General features: G+C 32.8%; 1 protein-coding gene across 1 annotated transcript in view; it reads right to left on the minus strand.

Moving 5' to 3' along the window:
• The window catches only part of LOC139486846 (uncharacterized), a 51,164-nt gene that overhangs the window by 27,547 nt on the left and 3,236 nt on the right, over positions 1–20,381 (minus strand). The window contains exon 2 of the mRNA XM_071271909.1: positions 11,382–11,546. Within this exon, the coding sequence (XP_071128010.1) occupies positions 11,382–11,546 (165 nt within the window). The remainder of the gene's footprint in view (positions 1–11,381; positions 11,547–20,381) is intronic.

The following is a 20,381-nucleotide window of genomic DNA, read 5'->3' on the forward strand; positions in this document are numbered from 1 at the left end:
CCCATTTTGTTTGGGTGTGAACCATCGATGTTGACAGCAATATCAAAGAATAAGATGATGATGGTAGAAAGAACTATGGGCGTCATGTGGCAAATATTACATGCATATCGGACAATGAGTTGTCAATCTGTATGAAAAGATTTCCAATACAACCATATTATTGAGAAGGAATGTTTACATGCTATACTCTCGTACTAGTATTACAGGGTTCTTGTGGCGTTTACCTTAGACACACATCTATTTAACGATGTTTAAAAAAAAGACAGAACCAATTTAATGTCATATTTCCCTATTTTTTTTTAAATATAACTAAAAGTCTTTCATCTGACAAGAATACCCCTATTTAGCGGACAAGTAATTTATCCTTTTTTCTGTTATTGAATACCAAGAAAAAACAAATCCCGAAATTAATTTGAAACTTTGATACTCAAAAGTTTCCCAGCAAAATATTCACATCCCTTCGGGATAATTAGTGTTCGTCCAGTGGCATATATAACAATTGTGATGACGAATTCCTTCCTTTGTTCGAGAACAATCTTATTGAAATATAAATCTGTGATTTTACTATGTCCACAACTTAAATGAACCAAAGCAAAAGTTATACATCGACCTGTATTTAAATCAAATTGGTTCTCTTCTTCTTCTGGTATACAATAGTCTATCGACATTCGATGATTACATACTGTTGGCATACTTGGACTAGTCTATTTACAACACTTTTACTCCTATTTATTCAAAATATATGTTTTTTTCTTATGTTCAATGTATACATGTATATATTTTAAATTGCGCTATAGTTCCGTAACTTTCTATCCAGTCGTATAAACGAATCGTCGGCAAGTGCGTACATTTTTTTAAATCAATATTTCTGGTATGTTCCAATCTGTCCTTCACTTTTGACAATGAGTATATATTACATTTTCCCAAATTCACCCTTGGAAAAAATATTTAAATAGATTTTAATTTCATCAAATCTTTTTTTTTTGGGTATTATTTATATTTTTATGAATAATATTCTTTACACCAGAAATGTTATTTATAAACAAGCGTATGAGTTTGGTAATGACAAGTAAGACAGAGTTGTATATTATACATCTGATAGTTCAAAATGGAAAGTTAAATGTTATCAGCCGTGTACACTGATCAATACCTGCAGAAGTGAAACGATGCGTGAACTTGCAAGCCCGACAGGAAATCGCTTGAATACCTGGACGTGTCACCTCACACCCCTCACAATACCTTTGGAAGTAATACCTTTAGCCATGCTGGTGATCAGAAGAGGGAAGATCAAAATTTATTTGAAAACAGTTTATTACTTTAAAGAATTATGAACAAATTAGATTTTCGAAAACAATTCTCACGGAACACTAATTTATGATTTCAACTTTGACTTTTCACCTAATTCCAATATCAAGTTTAAAAACAACAGACCATGGTTAGTTAGTCGGATAAAACAACCGTACGATTGACAAGATATCGACACGCAATTACGACTACATCGGTTACTGTAGTTTTGTTTCTTTTTGGTTTATAGACATATCGTTCCATTAATCGGGAAAGAAGGACAAAATGGCGGAACGCAGAGAATTAATACTCTAAATTTAAAATCGATGGTGATCGCTTATCTAGCGGAATAAAAATTTAATATCTTATGAATTTGAGCATTTTTATACAGAATGAACATAATATCAATTTTTGATTTTTTTGCGAAGTTTCCCTTTAAATTATAAGAAATGACTGTAATATTTTTTCTGTCTTATGAAATAGCATAAACAAGAATGTGTCCCCAGTACACGAATGCCCCACTCGCACTTTCATTTTCTATGTTCAGTGGACCGTGAAAAAGGGGTAAACCCTCTAATAATTTGGCATTAAAATTAAAAAGATCATATCACAGGGAACATGTATACTAAGTTTGAAGTCGATTGGACTTCAACTTCATCAAAAACTACATTGCCCAAAAACTTTAACCTGAAGCGGGACAGACGGACGAACGAACGGACGCACAGACCAGAAAACATAATGCCCCTCTACTATCGTAGATAGGGCATAAACATGTAGTGCACGCTTTAACATAACCCGCTAAGGCGTTATTCAATGTGCACCACATTTTTCATGTTAATTCTTCATAGACAAAAAAAATGTTTCAGTCATCCCTTAAATGGGAGACAACTCTAGGGATTATTTATTATTATCATACAGTATTTATAGCAGCGCAAATATAATATTAAAATTACCCTAAGCGCTTTACAATATATTTCCATATACATATATAAGTATTAACAATTAAATATAAAAGCCCATGTTTAAAACTTTTAAAACAAAAAGATTTGAAAAACTAGCATTGATAAAAAAATAAAATTTATATAAAATGGGCATGATAAATTAAGGAGATATTGAATCGGTACCAATAAAAGTAAGTTAAAAATTCAAAATATTTGCCAATAAAAAATCTAAAATAACCAATTTTTTCCAGATCACTTGGTAGACCATTCCACATAACGGCTGCTGCTTTGTCGAATCTTCTGTCCCCATATGTTTTAGTTCTTACACGCGGCGTTGTTAAAATCATGGAATTTTCAGATCTAAGTGCATGCTCGCATTGGTTTGTATATTTTAACGAGTTCTTGTAGGTAGACCGGTGCCTCCTCGTGCAAAGCCTTGAACACATACACAAGAAGTTTATACTGGCATCGGTATGTTACAGGCAGCCACTGGAGAGACTTGAGGATTGGTGTTATGTGGTCGTACTTCCTCTTCCTTGTAATGACCCTAGCTGCTGTGTTTTGGACTCGTTGTAACCTTTGAATAGATGTTACTGGGAGTCCATACAGTAATGCGTTCCCATAATCTAAACGGGAGGTTACAAGAGAGCATACTAACGTTTTGCATGCTTTTTCTGTAATAAATGGTCAAATTCGTCCAATGTTTCTGACCTGATTGAAACATGATTTTGAAACAGCACTAATTTGTTTGTCCATTGTCAAAGTTTTCTCAAAATAAATGCCTAGGTTTTTTACGCACTCAGCATCACTAACAATGTTTCCACCAAGATTGAGATTCATGTTTGAAAGGTCCTTCACTCGGTTTTTTGGAGCAAATACTATCAGTTCCGTTTTATCCTCGTTTAATTTTAACATGTTCGAGCACATCCACTTGCTGATATCAGCTACGCAAGCCTCAAGTCGCTTTGATATGTTCGTCTAATTATCGAATGGCTTGAATACGAGATAAACTTGTGTGTCGTCTGCATAACAGTGATAAATCATGTTAGGGCGTTTACTTATTTCGCCAATTGGTCTTGAGAAAATGCAATAAAGTTTTGGTCCCAGGACCGATCCTTGAGGAACACCAAAAAGAAGACGAATCTCATCAGAAAGAACAGATGATCAGTTTTTCTTTTCCGATTTTCGTGCAGTAAAAGGTTCATTTGAGCCAAACCGCTTGTCTCATATACACTTATCGTGAGTGCATAAAAAATATTCTTTAACTTTTCATAACAGTTTCAAATAATGATACAAATGTTGCCAAAACGTAAAAAATATGCGTGTCAGACGTAACAAATTATTCGCAAAATAACTTTTGCGGGAATTTTTGTGGTCTAAAAAAAGAGTTTAAAATCCGCGAAAATTCGCATGAATGATAAACGTCATATATAATTTATTATGTCATTGCTGTTTTTGTGTTGATGGAACGGTCAAAGCTGTTTTTTTCAAAAATGAATAATCCTCGCCATGGTCAGGTTTCGGAAAATGGTAAGTTATCAAAAGTTATCGCTTTTTAATATATCAGATGATATTAAATTTTGTTTTCATAAATTATTCCTACAAAAGTGCTTAGATAGACCATTTCAAATCCGGAATTAAACAGCACTCACACCACAAATAAAAACGCATTGGCTTCGGGAAAATGTCTTGCAAGATTGTCCAATGTCGAATTTCGCCGCTTTTTACCAAAACACTGTCAGTTTCAACGTCATTATATTAAATATTCTATTTGTAGCATACCAAATAGTGCTTTTGCGTAATTGTGCTTTCACCCCACAATACGATAACATACTTTTTGATAAGCTGTTAAGTCGTTTTTTAACAAATCAAATGTCTTGCAAGTTTGTCCACTGAACAATTTTCTTACGTTTTGAACGTTTTCGATTCGGGACGTTATACATATATATGTATTTTCAAATTATTTCTAAAAGTTTGTTCTTTGTTTTGGTGTTGAACACCACTACATCATGTACATGTATAAACGACATTTGTTGTATTTTATTGACCTGTCATCATAGGTAGGAGAAGCCGGACATCAGGTGACCTTAAGTTAAAATATTTGCAATAACTGTCGATTAGGATCTGAGTCGAACAAATCTCACCACGAGCTTATCTTAAAATCGCCGCAGGCTTTTTACCACTTTATATGAACTCATTAGACCAATCACCCTCCTTGGCCATCGAAATTGAAAGCAGTTCGTATTATCATATGATATATGAACGATATTTCATTGTTTTTAAATAACAAGTACGGTTCGATTTCATGTTTTAAGATCAGAGGACAAAACAAAATAACAAAATTACAAATTTCGAAAATAGATAGAATCATAGAAACCACGATAAGAACTGTAATATATAATAGTAGTTATAATCAAATAGAAAATGAATAATTATCTAAAATAAAAAAAAATAAAAAAAACATATGGTAATTTGTCAATAAATAGGTAAAATATTTCAGATGACTGGGGTTGTTCATTTAACCAAGATTCTTAAGTTGTGAAAGGGCAATATTACGAGAGGAAAAAGATCAACCGTTTATTTTCAAACTTTTGAAGCGTAGAGCTGCGATTTGCTATTCATCTGCAATACGGTTCATTTGTGCTGAAATTGAAGGAGGCAGTAAAATTGTTGTACCTGAGGAGTTACCGGCTCGATATTATACAAAGCTTGTAAACATATCAGATAGCTGCGATTTGCTATTCATCTGCAATACGGTTCATTTGTGCTGAAATTGAAGGAGGCAGTAAAATTGTTGTACCTGAGGAGTTACCGGCTCGATATTATACAAAGCTGGTAAACATATCAGATGAATATAATTATTTGTTCATGCAATCATTCTCTTTCTTGATTTAATTACTCCGTTGTAAACAATAGAAGTCTTTTTCATTAAAATCCTTTCACTTATCATCACACACACCCCCTCCCCCCTAAAAAAACATACAAGAAACAACAACATTTAAAAAAAGATAAAAGATAAAAGCACGAAACACAAAAACTATGTTATTTAAGCAACATGAATTGCTTCCTCCCTTCCCTCTCTTCTTAAATCTAAACGGGTGACCAACGCATTATATAATATACTACTTTGTATTGTTTATTTTTGCTTGAGTAACTACCAGTAGGAAATATTTCATACATATTCAAGACTTTGAAGTATCCATATCGATCAAAAATGATTACAAACAAAACGAACAAAGTATACTCGAATATCGACGTAAAACGTCAAATTTTGACGTTACCAATTAGGACGCAATATCGTGCGTAACGTCAAAATTGATATTGAAACCAAATTTGGTACATAAAACCATTCCATTTTTCGTAAATAGTCATTCAATAAAATTCAAGCATGATGGCCGTAACTTAAATGTGTTTTGGTTGTAACTTCAATTATAGTATTTTGGGTGATGGGCGTAACTTTTAAAGATGACCGTTACTTTTTTTGTTTATCTTTTAAAACAAAAAAGTTAAGAAAAATGCGTCCACAAATCCGAAAGTTACGGAAATATCCGAAATCTCGACCTCAATGTAATAAAAAATAAGCACATGAAGGTATATTTTTATTACATATTTAATTTTATCAAGTATAAAATAGCCTATAAGCAAATTCTCATCAAAATTTCAATTTGGATATGGAATCAAAATTGTATCCTTTGCCCTTAAAGAACGGTTTCTCGAGTAACCATGTTAATAAACTCACTGAACCTCGCTGAGTTGAAGCAAAAAGTTCTATCTTTCAATATTATCCTGGCTACACGCTATTCATACATGTATTTGATTCCATTCTTTAGTGCAGTGTGTATAGTGGATAGATAGCAGCGTAGAGTAGCTATCAACAACCTCCTACGTTCGAAGCCAACACAAGGTTCTGTGCGACCCCGTGGATTCAGAATTACAACCCATGTCAAGAAATCCTCGCTCAAAACTCATGTGGACCCCCTACGGTATCAATCAGTAGTTACCGATTTGATTTTATTCAAATTAATTTATGACCTGCATTTACATGTAGCTTAGAACACGGTTATGATATAAATATAATCTTTATTGCAAAAGTACCCCCATAAGGGTTGAGCAATCAAACAATTTTACAATACAATATTATAGTAAGCCGTTGCGGAATTTATTCCCTATTTATTAATATTAAAAAAATCATTTATTAATATTAAACCAGGTGATCCGCAGGGCGCAGCTTTATACGACCGCAGAGGTCGAACCCTGAACAGTTGGGGCAAGTATGGACAAAACATTCAAGCGTGATACAGCTCTGAATTTGGATTGTGATCAAATTTTTGACATTACATGTTTTTTTTTTACACAAAACAAATGTCAAGATTTTACAAATCAATTAAAGATTTCTTCTTCAAACTTATTTAAATCTAAAATTAAATAGTTGACACAGCATGAATGTGGTCTAATGAATAGTTGACACAGAATGAATGTGGTCTAATGAACTTAAAATTTGTTTTTTGCCTTTGAGCAATTCACTATGCTGTTGAATATTAATCCTCTAAAAAAAATGTTTGAAGAAATTTTCTTTTTATTTATGAAATCTGAAATGAGAAAAATTTAACACACCCCCTTTTTTTCACATCCCTGTTTCCAAAACTGATATCAATTCAAATTTCTAATGGAGTTTGCAACAATAACTACTCTTTTAAATACATCATAAAATATTAAAATGTAAAATAAAGTGCTTGTTATCACTGAATGGTAAAGATTGGTTGGTAGTAAAAGTGAATATACATTGTTTATTGTATAAAACAATAAAAAAAAACTTCATCAGCACCATTTAATATTGGCAAATTTCCAATGAAGTTATTTACATAAAGTTATTGGCAAATAAAAATAGAAAATGACATCATAGTCATGTCTGGCAATTGTCCAACATACATTATCTAAAAACATTTTAGATAAGATAAGGAAAAAAAGCTTCATCAGCAACATTTTATATTGGCAAATTTCCAATGAAGTTATTTACATCAAAGTCATGTCTGGCAAATTTCCAACATATATTATCAACTTCTATTCTATACAAAGAAAGATAACTCCAATTGAAAATTAATTGCTATTGCACAATATTGTGCAATTAGATATTTCTTGCTATTGTGCAATACTGTGCAATTGAAAATTTCTTACTATTGCACAATACTTGATATGGAATCCTGATTTGGACCAACTGAAAAACTGGGCCCATAATCAAAAATCAAAGTACATATTTAGATAAAGCATATCAAATAAGCCCAAGAATTTAATTTTTGTTAAAATCAAACTTAGTTTAATTTTGGACCCTTTGGACCTTAATGTAGACCAATTTGAAAACTGGACCAACAATTAAGAATGTACATACACAGTTAGATTTGGCATATCAAAGAACCCATTTATTCAATTTTTGATGAAATCAAACAAAGTTTAATTTTGGACCCCCATTTGGACCAACTTGAAAACTAGGCCAATAATCAAAAATCTAAGTACATTTTTAAATTCAGCATATCAAAGAACCCCAAAGATTCAATTTTTGTTAAAATCAAACTAAGTTTAATTTTGGACCCTTTGGACCTTAATGTAGACCAATTTGAAAACGGGACCAAAAATTAAGAATATACATACATAGTTAGATTCGGCATTTCAAAGAACCCCAATTATTCAATTTTTGATGAAATCACACAAAGTTCAATTTTGGACCCTTTGGGCCCCTTATTCCTAAACTGTTAGGACCAAAACTCCCAAAATCAAACCCAACCTTCCTTTTATGGTCATAAACCTTGTGTTTAAATTTCATAGATTTCTATTTACTTATACTAAAGTTATGGTGTAAAAAACAAAAATAATGCTTAGTTGGGCCCCTTTTTGGCCCCTAATTCATAAACTGTTGTGACCTCAACTCCAAAAATCAATCCCAACCTTCCTTTTGTGGTCATAAACCTTGTGTTTAAATTTCATTGATTTCTATTTACTTATACTAAAGTTATTGTGCGAAAACCAAGAATAATGCTTATTTGGGCCCTTTTTTGGCCCTTAATTCCTAAACTGTTGAAACCAAAACTCCCAAAATCAATCCCAATCGTTCTTTTGTGGTCATAAACCTTGTGTCAAAATTTCATAGATTTCTATTAACTTAAACTAAAGTTATAGTGCGAAAACCAAGAAAATGCTTATTTGGGCCCTTTTTGGCCCCTAATTCCTAAAATGTTGGGACCAAAACTCCCAAAATCAATACCAACCTTCCTTTTTTGGTCATAAACCTTGTGTTAAAATTTCATAGATTTCCATTCACTTTTACTAAAGTTAGAGTGCGAAAACTAAAAGTATTCGGACGACGACGACGACGACGACGACGACGACGACGCAGACGACGACGCCAACGTGATAGCAATATACGACGAAAATTTTTTCAAATTTTGCGGTCGTATAAAAAATAATTTTTTAATATTAAATATTCAGTTTGATTTTTTAATATTAATAAATCATTTGTTAATATTTAATAATACGCCGATTTTTTAATATTAAAAAATCAACATCAATGTTACCTTAGCGTTTAATGAAAAGCAAAACAATCATGATTATCTGTCTAACGCTTTAATGGTGATTATTGGACAAGTCGGTCTGGAGATTTCAATGCCCAGAAAATGATCACTAAGCCTAAATTTTGAGAGTAACTGCCCATGAATGAATTATTGCAATTTAAATGTTTCTCAAGACTGACAATAAGTTTTTAATTTCCCATAAAGACAAAGTTTGGATGAGGAATCCAATTTGAAAGTTTATCTAAAGTAGTTTGTTACAAGTAGTATATCTCTTAGTCCGAGATTACTCTGACATCCAACGGCTGTTTTGCCAGACAAGCTGGGGCCGTGGGACGTCAGAGCTCGTCCCATATCAAAAAGTGGATATCATTGCCCACCCAAAATAGATGCGCTGCTTCGTCGCTATTGATGCCGACTGACCGCCTTGGAATTATATAAATCGGGCATCAATCTATTCATTTTTCATTTATCTCTTCATTTATGTAAGTTTCACCTACCTGCGAACCTTTATTTTTCCATATTTTAACAGTTTTCACAGTGACCCATCGATTTCGGCATTTTGACTTTAAAGTATGGAAAAATAAAGGTTGGCAGGCAGGTGAAACTTACATAAATAAAGAGATAAATGAAAAATGATCAGATTGATGCCCGATTTATATAATTCCAACGCCGTCAGTCGGCATCAGAAGCGACGAAGCAGCGCATCTATTTTGGGTGGGCAAATATCCACTTTTTGGTATGGGACGAGCTCTGACGTCCCACGGCCCCAGCTTGTCTGGCAAAACAGCCGTTGGACGTCAGAGTAATCTCGGACTATATATCTCTGAAACACACTTTTCATTATTACATTTTAACACGTTTTTTAATTGTTTAAAAGGTACAATAAAATTAAAGTAATTTGAACTTTCATGAAATTCTATGAAAGTTTATAATTATATCACGTAAAAAAAAATCCCAGACCGTCTGTTCATCCCATTGAGTTAAGTCCATCTGTCAGTATAATACTTAAAAAAAATGAACGATTTTTTTTAAAACTATGCAATATCAATAAAAATTTCTACCAAAGTTTCATGAAATTCGATGAAGGTTTGAGAAGTTAATTGATGTGTAAAAAACTTTAACTCCAGACTTTATACTTGTTAACTCCATTTTATACTTGTTAACTCCACTTCATACTTGTTAACTCCACTTTATACTTGTTAACTCAACTTTTTTTTGTTAACTGCAAAAAGGAATTCCTGTTATTCGGAAAATATAGGAAAATTAAACACATATTTCATCATTATGGGCTGGATACTCTTTTGATCATAAACGGTTTCTGTTTGACCCTTCCGTAAAATTTCACGAAGGTTTGACAAAGTTTTGATATTACTGATAGCTTGAACCCACATACTGAACCTAATATTGACGCCTCCAAAGAAATATAGGATTGCTTTGTTTCGCTTTCTCGACAAAAATGAAAACCACATATCGAATCTCAGCAGATAATATATTACTTTATCTAAAAGGAAAGTCGATAAAAATTACAATAAAAACAGACTTAGAGTTGACTCATTGGCACTCATAGTACAGAAACATTCCAAGAGCACAAAGATTATGTAAAAAATGGGGAGTTCTAGATGACGAATTCCATTTCTTTTTGTATTGTGACATTAACATATCATTGCGTTCTATTTTTGTTTGCTTATCTACAAGACTATGTACCATCATTTCAACATCTTGATGCATTTAATAAACTAAAACACATTCTAAACCCCATCCCTGAACTTGTTTGTCATATATAGGAGTCCTAATTAAGCAGTATTTGTAACTGAGGGGATCAGACCCATGTCAGAAAAGCTTATGATTAATTTTTTTTACATAAATTTATAATTGAACTCTTAATCAAAATATGTTCTATTTTATCCTTAAATTGTAAAAATAACAGGTACACAAATTAATGTTTGCTTTATTTGTACTTGAACAAATAACACCTCCTGTAACACCACTTCCATGTTGAGCAAGCGGTATTGTGGATATTTCTTTTTCCGTACCAGGTTCTTGTGGGGCCCTCTTCGCGGTCCGCGTTTACAATATGTCGATTTTTTTTCCTAGAAAGAATGCTTTAGATTTTAAAAACTAAAGCTTCAGGTGTTGGTAGTAAATTTATTTGTACTTGCTGCGAAACAGGAGAAAAGCTCGGCAAGCCTGGCTCTTCGTCCTGTTTCTAAATAAATATAAATTATATATTTTCCGACAATGTACATATATTGTTTTTATCCTGAAATTTACTCCCAACACGGTTAAGATTTGACGAAATACCCATATCCAAATATCGTCAGGTAAATATGCTACATACACAGTTAACATGGTTAAGAAGGAAACAAAACGTACACAAAATAACAACCAAAGTAAAGTCATTATTATATTTCAGAAACTAACAACCAAAGTAAAGTTATTATTATATTTTAGTTTTCATTTTATTATATTATATTATAATTAACTTGTTTAATTAGGTATACATTTAGTGGAAGTTACATCGAGTCAATATAATACTTTTTAATTAGACATTAATTTACCATTCTCTATAAGATTATTGAATTATTGTAAATACCTTTTTTTTAGTCTCTTGAAATGTTGTCTGAACGTCTGCAGGTAGAGAATCATTTGAAGGAATAGGAAATCTACTGAAAGGTTCTAAACTGAACGTTTTACTTCGTAATGACGTGTAACATAACTTTCTATCAATACTTGCACCTCTAATCCATGGTATACAAATCTGTAATTAGAATATAATTGTTTTGCAGTTAAACTTATGTGCATAGATTCTAGAAGCTATATATCGAACTTGTCGAAAATGTGCATCTGTATTCAAAACCAATTTTAAGTTTTAGTCTCCAATAAAGGGGCGTATTGCGTTTCCGCTAATTTTTCAAAATTCCATTACTGTATTGTACTACGTTTCCAGAAACTTAAAGAATACGTTTCCAGAATTTGTATTTATTACTTTTCTTGGAGTTTACATTTGAATGCGCAATGCATGCATACTGCTGTTACAAAAACAAATCCTGCCGAGACAATCAGTTGTTCATTAAGATAGAAGTGGTGGCGTAAAGTTTAGTCGATAGATCTTTATAGTGATTATAACAAGGACAAAGATTTGGATGTTGGAAAATGAATGACACATTTCTTTGGTGAGGGCCCTCATGGGGTTTTTGATTATGTGATTACTTGGCCGTTTTTTTAATGATTATTTGATTATTAAGCCAAATATTTCATGATTATTTGATTACCTAGGACTGTATTTTTAGTTTATGATTATTTGATTACTAAAGATAAGCAAATATTTAATGATTATGTGATTATATTGGCAAAAAAATGGTGATTATGTGATTACTAGGACCCCCCCATGAGGGGCCTCTTTGGTACCTGCAAGCGGTTTCAATTTTTAAGGTCTTTCCTTTTACTAAAGGGAAAGACCTTACTGTATTTCTTCTGATTATTAGGTCTTTCCACTTTTCTGTGGAAAGACCTATTGTTTTTCTTCTGATTATTTTTTTTTTTTTCTTCCGCCTAATTTTGTTCTTGCGATAAACATTTGTTTCGCAATATGTCGCTTAGATATTTGGTATATGATATCGAACAGTTTATGCGCTTTTGAAATTTACCCTGCGTAAACGAATACTTTTCTTTGTAGGAGTTATCTCCCCAAACACTGTTTTCCTTGTTATCGCATCTCCTTCGCAACCGTAAAATATTATGACAAATTTATTTTACAAAATTGCTCGTTATATCCTTCGCATGATTTGTCCTATTTTGACCGAAGTGATATGATCGCTCCATATGAGAGTTATTTCCCCTTATGCATTTGATATAAGTGATATGCATTTCTATCTTGTAAACCATAAGTGCTAGAGACCAAGGATCTTTTGATTTGAGGTCCTTGGTCCAAAAAAATAAAAATTAGGTCAAGGTCAAAGGTCAAGGTCATATTCTAATTTTTGAATTTGGCTTATTTCAACTAATTTCCAGAAACCGTATAAGATATCGACATATTATTTTTTCTAAATTGTTAGTTGAGACATGTCGTAACACATAAATTTTGATTGCAAGAGTACGTTAAATGTAAAAGTGAGTTTTCTCCCCTCTTGTATTTAAAAATACGCGTTTGATGATATAACTGATTAACCAAATATTATTAAGACCTATGGTCTTTTGATTTGAGGTCCTTGGTTTATGACCTTGAAATTGATCTCAAGGTCATAGATTAATTTGACGTTCTAGTTTTTGACCTTTGCTTTCAGCTCATATGTATACATGATATAGCCATGAGACTTTTGGCAAAAGGTATCAAACCATTTAACCTTGAAAAAAACAACCGGAAGTGACCTTGTGTAAACCGGAAGTAGCTATTTTTTGTACTTTATTAATAAAAAAGTATATAGAACCAGATCATTTTGGAATCAGTGTCAATTAAATATTCAAATATTATCGGAAGTAACATTTTTCAAACCGGAAGTAACAAATTATCTCCCTTATTTAAAAAAATATTGTATAGAAACCATATATTTCTGGAATCAGCGTACAATAACCTATCAGTTGACGATTAAAATGACATTTTAAACTTAATTTTACAACTTTCATATTAAAATACATTGTTTTCTATGGAAAGACCTTCAATTGTTCTCTGAACAATTGGTTTTTAATTATTATTATTATTCTTCTTGTTCCGCCAAACTTTGACAAAATTTCCCTCCGTAACCGTAAACCATGTCGCTTTCATGTTCACACTTTGTATTGGTGTCATGAATACCTATCCGGAACTCACCCTGTGAGTCGAAATATTTTGTCGGTTCGGAGTAATCCCTCCGAAACCCAAAAACCTTGTTATCGTTCCAACACCGTAACCGTAATAGGTAGAAAAAAAATGAAGGGTGAAATTTGTTCAGGACCAGACCCCGGTTCTTCGTTACATTTGGATCGAAAAGATTCAACGACTCATTGGTAGGGTTATGCCCCTATGAAAATTAACCGGTGTCGGTTGGCCACCAAAACTCAGAAACCGTAAGTCGTAGACACATAGGATCTTCACCAATCATCATCATTTCATGTATCTTTTAAAAATACCTCAAGGTCAAATTTGTATGTTGACCTTGACCTTTGACCTAACACCTTGTTATGGGATAATCTCAGAAACCATTATACTTACAGAAGTTTTAAATGGTGGAAAATGTTTGGGTCATTATGGCGCAACTTTGTTACATTTTGACCAAAGAGATTTGACCTTTCTATAAGGGGCATAACCCCTGTTTTAGGTTTTTGAAAAGACAAAATCAGCTTTTACTATATAACCAAAGGTCCTAGACCCTTGGGGTCTTCAGTAATGGCATTGGGGACCAATGACCTTGACAAAGGTCAAAAGGTCAAAGGTCAAGGTCATGTCCCAGATAGCGAATTTAGTGTTTTTAACCTTATTTAAAGGATTTTTAGTGTGTTTTCGAGCTTTTTAAGGTTGACCTTGACCTTTTCAATACATTCTACGTCTGTTGGAACATGTATTTTACATTAAAAAAGGAAAGACCTCTCAATTATTCAAGAACAATTGACAGTTTAATTTTTTCTATTTCGTTTCTTTTAATAATTCTGTGTGTGTTATTTTTCGTTTTGTTTTGTTTGTTTTTCTCCAATTCTCATATTAATATGGACTTATGTTTCTTGTTTAAGGTATTATCAGAAGTCAAGAAAACATCAGAGACATTAATCTACTTTATGATTTTCAATTGTATTTCCAGGTGCGGATTTCTAAAAAAAAAAATATGTAAAGCAGCAAAGTTTGGGTCAAACTAATGTCCTCTCCAACTATCCTTTCAGAGATATCACTGGTTTAGACAATGTTTACATCAGATATAACCTTGAGAGGTCATACCGGTGTTATGTTGCCGCAGAATTTTCTACTCACATTTCTTACCCTTTTGACTGATAATTGACCGGATTTCGTGAAAATACGCGGATATCTATTTTTAGAACTGTTAGAAACACATAACGTATTGCGCGGAAGGAACCAACCATAATCTATCTCCAGCAAGAAGAAACAGATGTTTTGTAATTCAAACACTTCTTCTCTGTAATAATTAAAAATAACAAACTTAAAAGACTGAAAACGTCTGTTTCTGCTTTTAATTGAGTTAATTTTTGTCGAAAAAAGATATCGCCCATTTTTTCAAAATTACTGACTCAATACAAGAAAAAGTAGAAAATGCAGCTATAAGATAAGGCAAAAACTGTTCGAAATTATAAAAGTTTTTGGGAGAAAGAGTTAGATGAATTATTAAAACAAAGGCGCGAGGCAAATCAATTAAAGCGTACACATAATAAAAAAAATTCACACAGCGATGAAGTAGGCAAGCGACTAACAAATATCTATAAAAACCGAAAAAAAAGTCCACAAAGCTATTTTTAAAGTAAAGAACGTTTAGTAACAAGCGTGCACACACTGAAATGTCTCGTCTTCTTTACTTATCATTGATATTATGTTGATAGTTATCATTTTCACTATCTAAGATCCTTGAGCGACACGTAAACACTCATTTGATGAATTTTCTAAACAAATATAATCTATTGGATGTCATGCATGCCATCAGTTTTTTCGTGCATTTTCTATTGTGTAATAATGACGCTCCATACTTCTATATATAGACTAAGTGTAATACGATTTATCTCCCTTTATATACTCAACGACAACTATGACGTTACATACCTACCGTTACATAGTTACGTTAATCATGTATAGTTTCACCTGAAGATTGTTATTTAAGGAGGTAGACCTAGGTTAAGGGAAATAACTCTTAAAATCATCAGTACGTTTGTGTCAACCATTTTCAAAAATATATTCTAAGCTTCTAGGTTACATAGATTATTTTCAATCTGTTTCAGGTAAATGCTTAAAATACATTGATGAACTTGTCTTTAACAAACGCTTAACTGATTTACAGAGTTATCTCCCTGAACCAAGGTCTACCCCCTTAAACATGAAAGTACTAGTGAATTAAAACTATTCATACCGGAAATGCTGAATTTTTAGTCTATATATATTTCTATACACAAGAACATTTATTATAGTGATCTTTATATATATATATATATATATATATATATATATATATATATATATATATATTCTTCCTGAAGAAATTCGCAATGAGTTTTGTAAAACACTTGGAGTAAAGAAATGTGCTAGTAATATTGCCCCAAAATCAGAATTAGGAAGATCACTTTTGTATAAAGACCGACTTTTTTGAGTGAAAACTCATCTGATTTACTTTCAAAGTCAATTCCCAATCAAGGTATATACTCATGATACTCATATGTAAATCATATTAGCATAGGTCCGATAATATTATAAGCAAACCCAAAGATGAAACTACAAACAAAACTAGAGACTCTAAAGAGCCTGTGTCGCTCACCTTGGTCTATGTGAATATTAAACAGAGGGAGCAGATGGATTCATGACAAAATTGTGTATTGGTGATGGTGATGTGTTTGTACATCTTACTTTACTTAACAGTCTTGCTGCTTACAATTATCTCTATCTATAATGAACTTGGCCAAGTCGTTTCAGTGGAAAATGTTAATAAAAATTTACAAATTTTATGAAAATTGTTAAAAATTGACTATAAAGGACAATAACTCCTTACGGGGTCAATTGACCATTTTGGTCATGTTGATCTATTTTTAGGTCTTACTTTGTTGTACATTATTGCTGTTTACAGTTTATCTCTATCTATAATAATATTCAAGATAATAACCAAAAACAGCATATTTCCCTAAAATTACCAATTCAGGGGCAGCAACCCAACAACGGGTTGACGGATTCATCTGAAAATTTCAGGGCAAATATATTTTGACCTGACGTGTCGTATAAACAATTTTACATGTCAGATTTGCTCTAAATGCTTTGGTTTTTGAGTTATAAGCCAAAAACTACATTTTACCCCTATGTTCTATTTTTAGCCGTGGCGGCCATCTTGATTCCATGGCCTGGTCACCGGACACATTTGTTAAACTATATACCCCAAAGATGATTGTGGCCAAGTTTGGATAAATTTGGCCAAGTAGTTTCAGAGGAGAAGATTTTTGTAAAAGATAACTAAGATTTACGACAAATGGTTAAAAATTGACTATAAAGGGGAATAACTCCTAAAGGGGTCAACCTACCATTTTGGTCACGTTGACTTATTTGTAAATCTTACTTTGCTGAACATTATTGATGTTTACAGTTTATCTCTATCGATAATAATATTCAAGATAATAACCAAAAACAGCAAAATTTCCTTAAAATTACCAATTCATGGGCAGCAACCAAACAACAGGTTGTCTGATTCATCTGAAAATTTCAGGGCAGATAGATCTTGACCTGATAAACAATTTTATCCTTGTCAGATTTGCTCTTAATGCTTTGGGTTTTTGAGTAATAAGCCAAAAACTGCATTTTACCCCTATGTTCTATTTTTAGCCAAGGCGGCCATCTTGGTTGGTTAGCTGGGTCACTGGACTCATTTTTTTAAACTAGATACTCCAATGATGATTGTGGCCAAGTTTGGTTTAATTTGGCCCAGTAGTTTCAGAGGAGAAGATTTTTGTAAAAGTTAACGCGGGACGACGACGGACGACGACGGACGCCGGACGCCAAGTGATGAGAAAAGCTCACTTGGCCCTTCGGGCAAGGTGAGCTAAAAACAGAGACTGTAATATTTCAGTAAAAATACTATAACTATGAATTTCAGCAAAGCTTTAATGAAATATATGACAATAAGATAACATGTCAAAATAGCAAACTTCTTCTGTTAAAGCATATAACCAGATGTCCACAGGGCGCAGCTTTATACAACCGCAGAGGCCGAACCCTTGGCTGTAAGGGGCAAGTATGGACACAACATCCAAGCTTGATACAGCTCTGAATTTGGATTGGGATTAAATAGTTGACACAGCATAGGTTTCTGACACAGAATGAATGTGGTCTTATGCACTTAAATTTTATTTTGCTTTTGAGCTATTCACTATGCTGTTGAATATTTATCCCTCAAACACAAATATTTGTAGAAATTTTCTTTTTAATTTCTGAAATCTGAAATGAGAAAAATTGTACCCCCCCCAAAAAAAAAATTTCTTATTTACCCCCTCCCCCAATTTTTTTCACCTCCCCTTTCCCTTATTCCAAAAAATAATCTCAACTAAAATTTTTAATGAAGTATGAAACAATAACTACGTTGAGGCCTGGAATGAGTCGGGTGTGTCTATTCTGTGTTGGTCATTCATTATGTATTCGTGTTTGTTTTATGTAATGAGTTAATACTCCAGTTTCATTATGTATATCTGTTATATTCATTTGATAAAATTTACTGTTTGCAATAGCATTAATTGTTCTAAATAATAAGGATGTTCTTATCCCTAGCATAAAAACTTAGCGGTATTTGACACAACCTTTTTCAACTTTTGATCTTCAGTGCTGTACAACTTTGTACCTTTTTTTTTCGCTTTCGATCTTTTATATCTGAGCGTCACTGGTGAGTCTTGTGTGGACGAGGCGCGTTTTTGGCGTATTAAATTTTAAACCTGATGCTTTTTGTTATTCATTAATCATGTGTTTCTTTGTCTAATACGTTTTCCTATTTATTTGTATTGTAGTCCTGTAATATTATGTTGTCATTTCTATGTTATATTTAACATTGCCATTAAAGTGCGAGGTTTGGCATGCCACAGAACCAGGTTCAACCCACCATTTTTTCCTTTAAAAATGTCCTCTACTAAGTCAGGAATATGGCCATTGTTATATTATAGTTCGTTTTTGTGTGTGTTACAATTTAACGTTGCGTCGTTTGTTTTCTCTTATTTTTGAGTGTAATTTGACATTGCGATAAGACTTGTCACGGTACTTGTCTATCCCAAATTCATGTATTTGGTTTTGATGTTATATTTGTTATTCTCGTGGGATTTTGTCTGATGCTTGGTCCGTTTCTGTGTGTGTTAGTTACATTGTAATGTTGTGTCGTTGTTCTCCTCTTATATTTATGCGTTTCCCTCAGTTTTGGTTTGTTACCCCGATTTTGTTTTTTGTCCATGGATTTATGAGTTTGAACAGCGGTATACTACTGTTGCCTTTATTTATTACTCATTTAAATACATCATAAAATATTAAAATATAAAATGACATACAGTCATGGTTAAAATAATATTAATGAATACTAACTTCTAATATTTTTTTACAGCTAATAATCTCAAGACATCATTTCTAAATACTTAATTTTCAAGCAGTATAAGGGAGGTAATCAAACATTTATATAACAGTATTCTTAAAATGGATTTGGATTACCTCCCTTTTTCTGCTTTTAAATTGTCTGAATTGTCCTTTAACCAGAAAAAACTTGTTTTTCATCTTTTTGCCCCTAATGGCTAAATGATTTGAGCCATAAGCCCTCATAATCATCCCTTTGTAGTATGGAAACTTGTGGTATAACTTCAGAGAGATTTATTCACTGTAACATAAGTTATTGACTTGAAACTACAAAAATGCTTATTTTGGCCCCTTTTTTGGCCCCCAAATGATTGAAACCCCCTTGAAGCAAGAACCCCAAAAATCAATTCCATCCTTTCCTTTTTAGTAAAACACCATGTAGTATAATTTCAGAGACATTCATACACTTACACACAAGTTATTGTCCGTAAACTAGAAAAATGCCCCTTTTTGCCCCTTATTCCTACATGTTCGGGAAAATTAACCCCACACTCAATCCCAACCTTTCTTTTGTTATATGGAACCTTGTGGTACCATTTCAGAGAGATCCATACAGTTAAACATAAGTTATTGTCAGGAAACTAGAAACAGTCATGCTTGTTTAGTACCATTTGGTCTCCAATTCCTGAACGGTTTGGGCAATTACTCTCAAAATAAATCCCAACCTTCTACTTATAGTATTTAACCTTGTACATGTGGTACAATTTCAGAGCAATCAAAAATATTAACCGCATTTTAAAATAAAAAAAATCGAATCATTCTTAGTCACCAGTTATTGTATAAATTTGATAGAGATCCAAAGTTCCAAGGTTGTTGTCCGGAAACTAATTTTTTTCGGACGACGACGACGACCACGACGACGTGATAGCAATATATGACCTTAAATTTTTTTGCGGTCGTATAAAAATGATCAGCAAGATCTATTAAAAAGTCAAATTTGGATATATAGTTAGTATACTGTCACTTTTCATAAGAGTGATTGGCGTAACCCGAGAATTTGTTTCACCCCCGGGTTTTGAGCAAAAACTAAAGAAGATAGAGTGAAACTAAACAGACTCAAAGGTCAGTAATACAAGATCAACAAAATGGAATTTTTTGTCATGAAGTCTTTTCTAGTCTACAATGTTGGAAAGTGTCCTTTGTTTGATTAGCACTTAGACCAAGGTGAGTTATTCAAAACTGGTTTTCACACTCAGGTCTTATGTTGTGATGTTACACGCCTGTCCCAGATTAGGGGAATGTTTCAGCTTTTAAACTTTTAAAAACCCAGTCATATTCTTTGTGTTCCTGTATCAATTAAGGCCTAAAATTCAGTGGTTGTTG

This window comes from Mytilus edulis, chromosome 8, assembly GCF_963676685.1.
Source record: "Mytilus edulis chromosome 8, xbMytEdul2.2, whole genome shotgun sequence".
Lineage (NCBI taxonomy): Eukaryota > Metazoa > Mollusca > Bivalvia > Mytilida > Mytilidae > Mytilus > Mytilus edulis.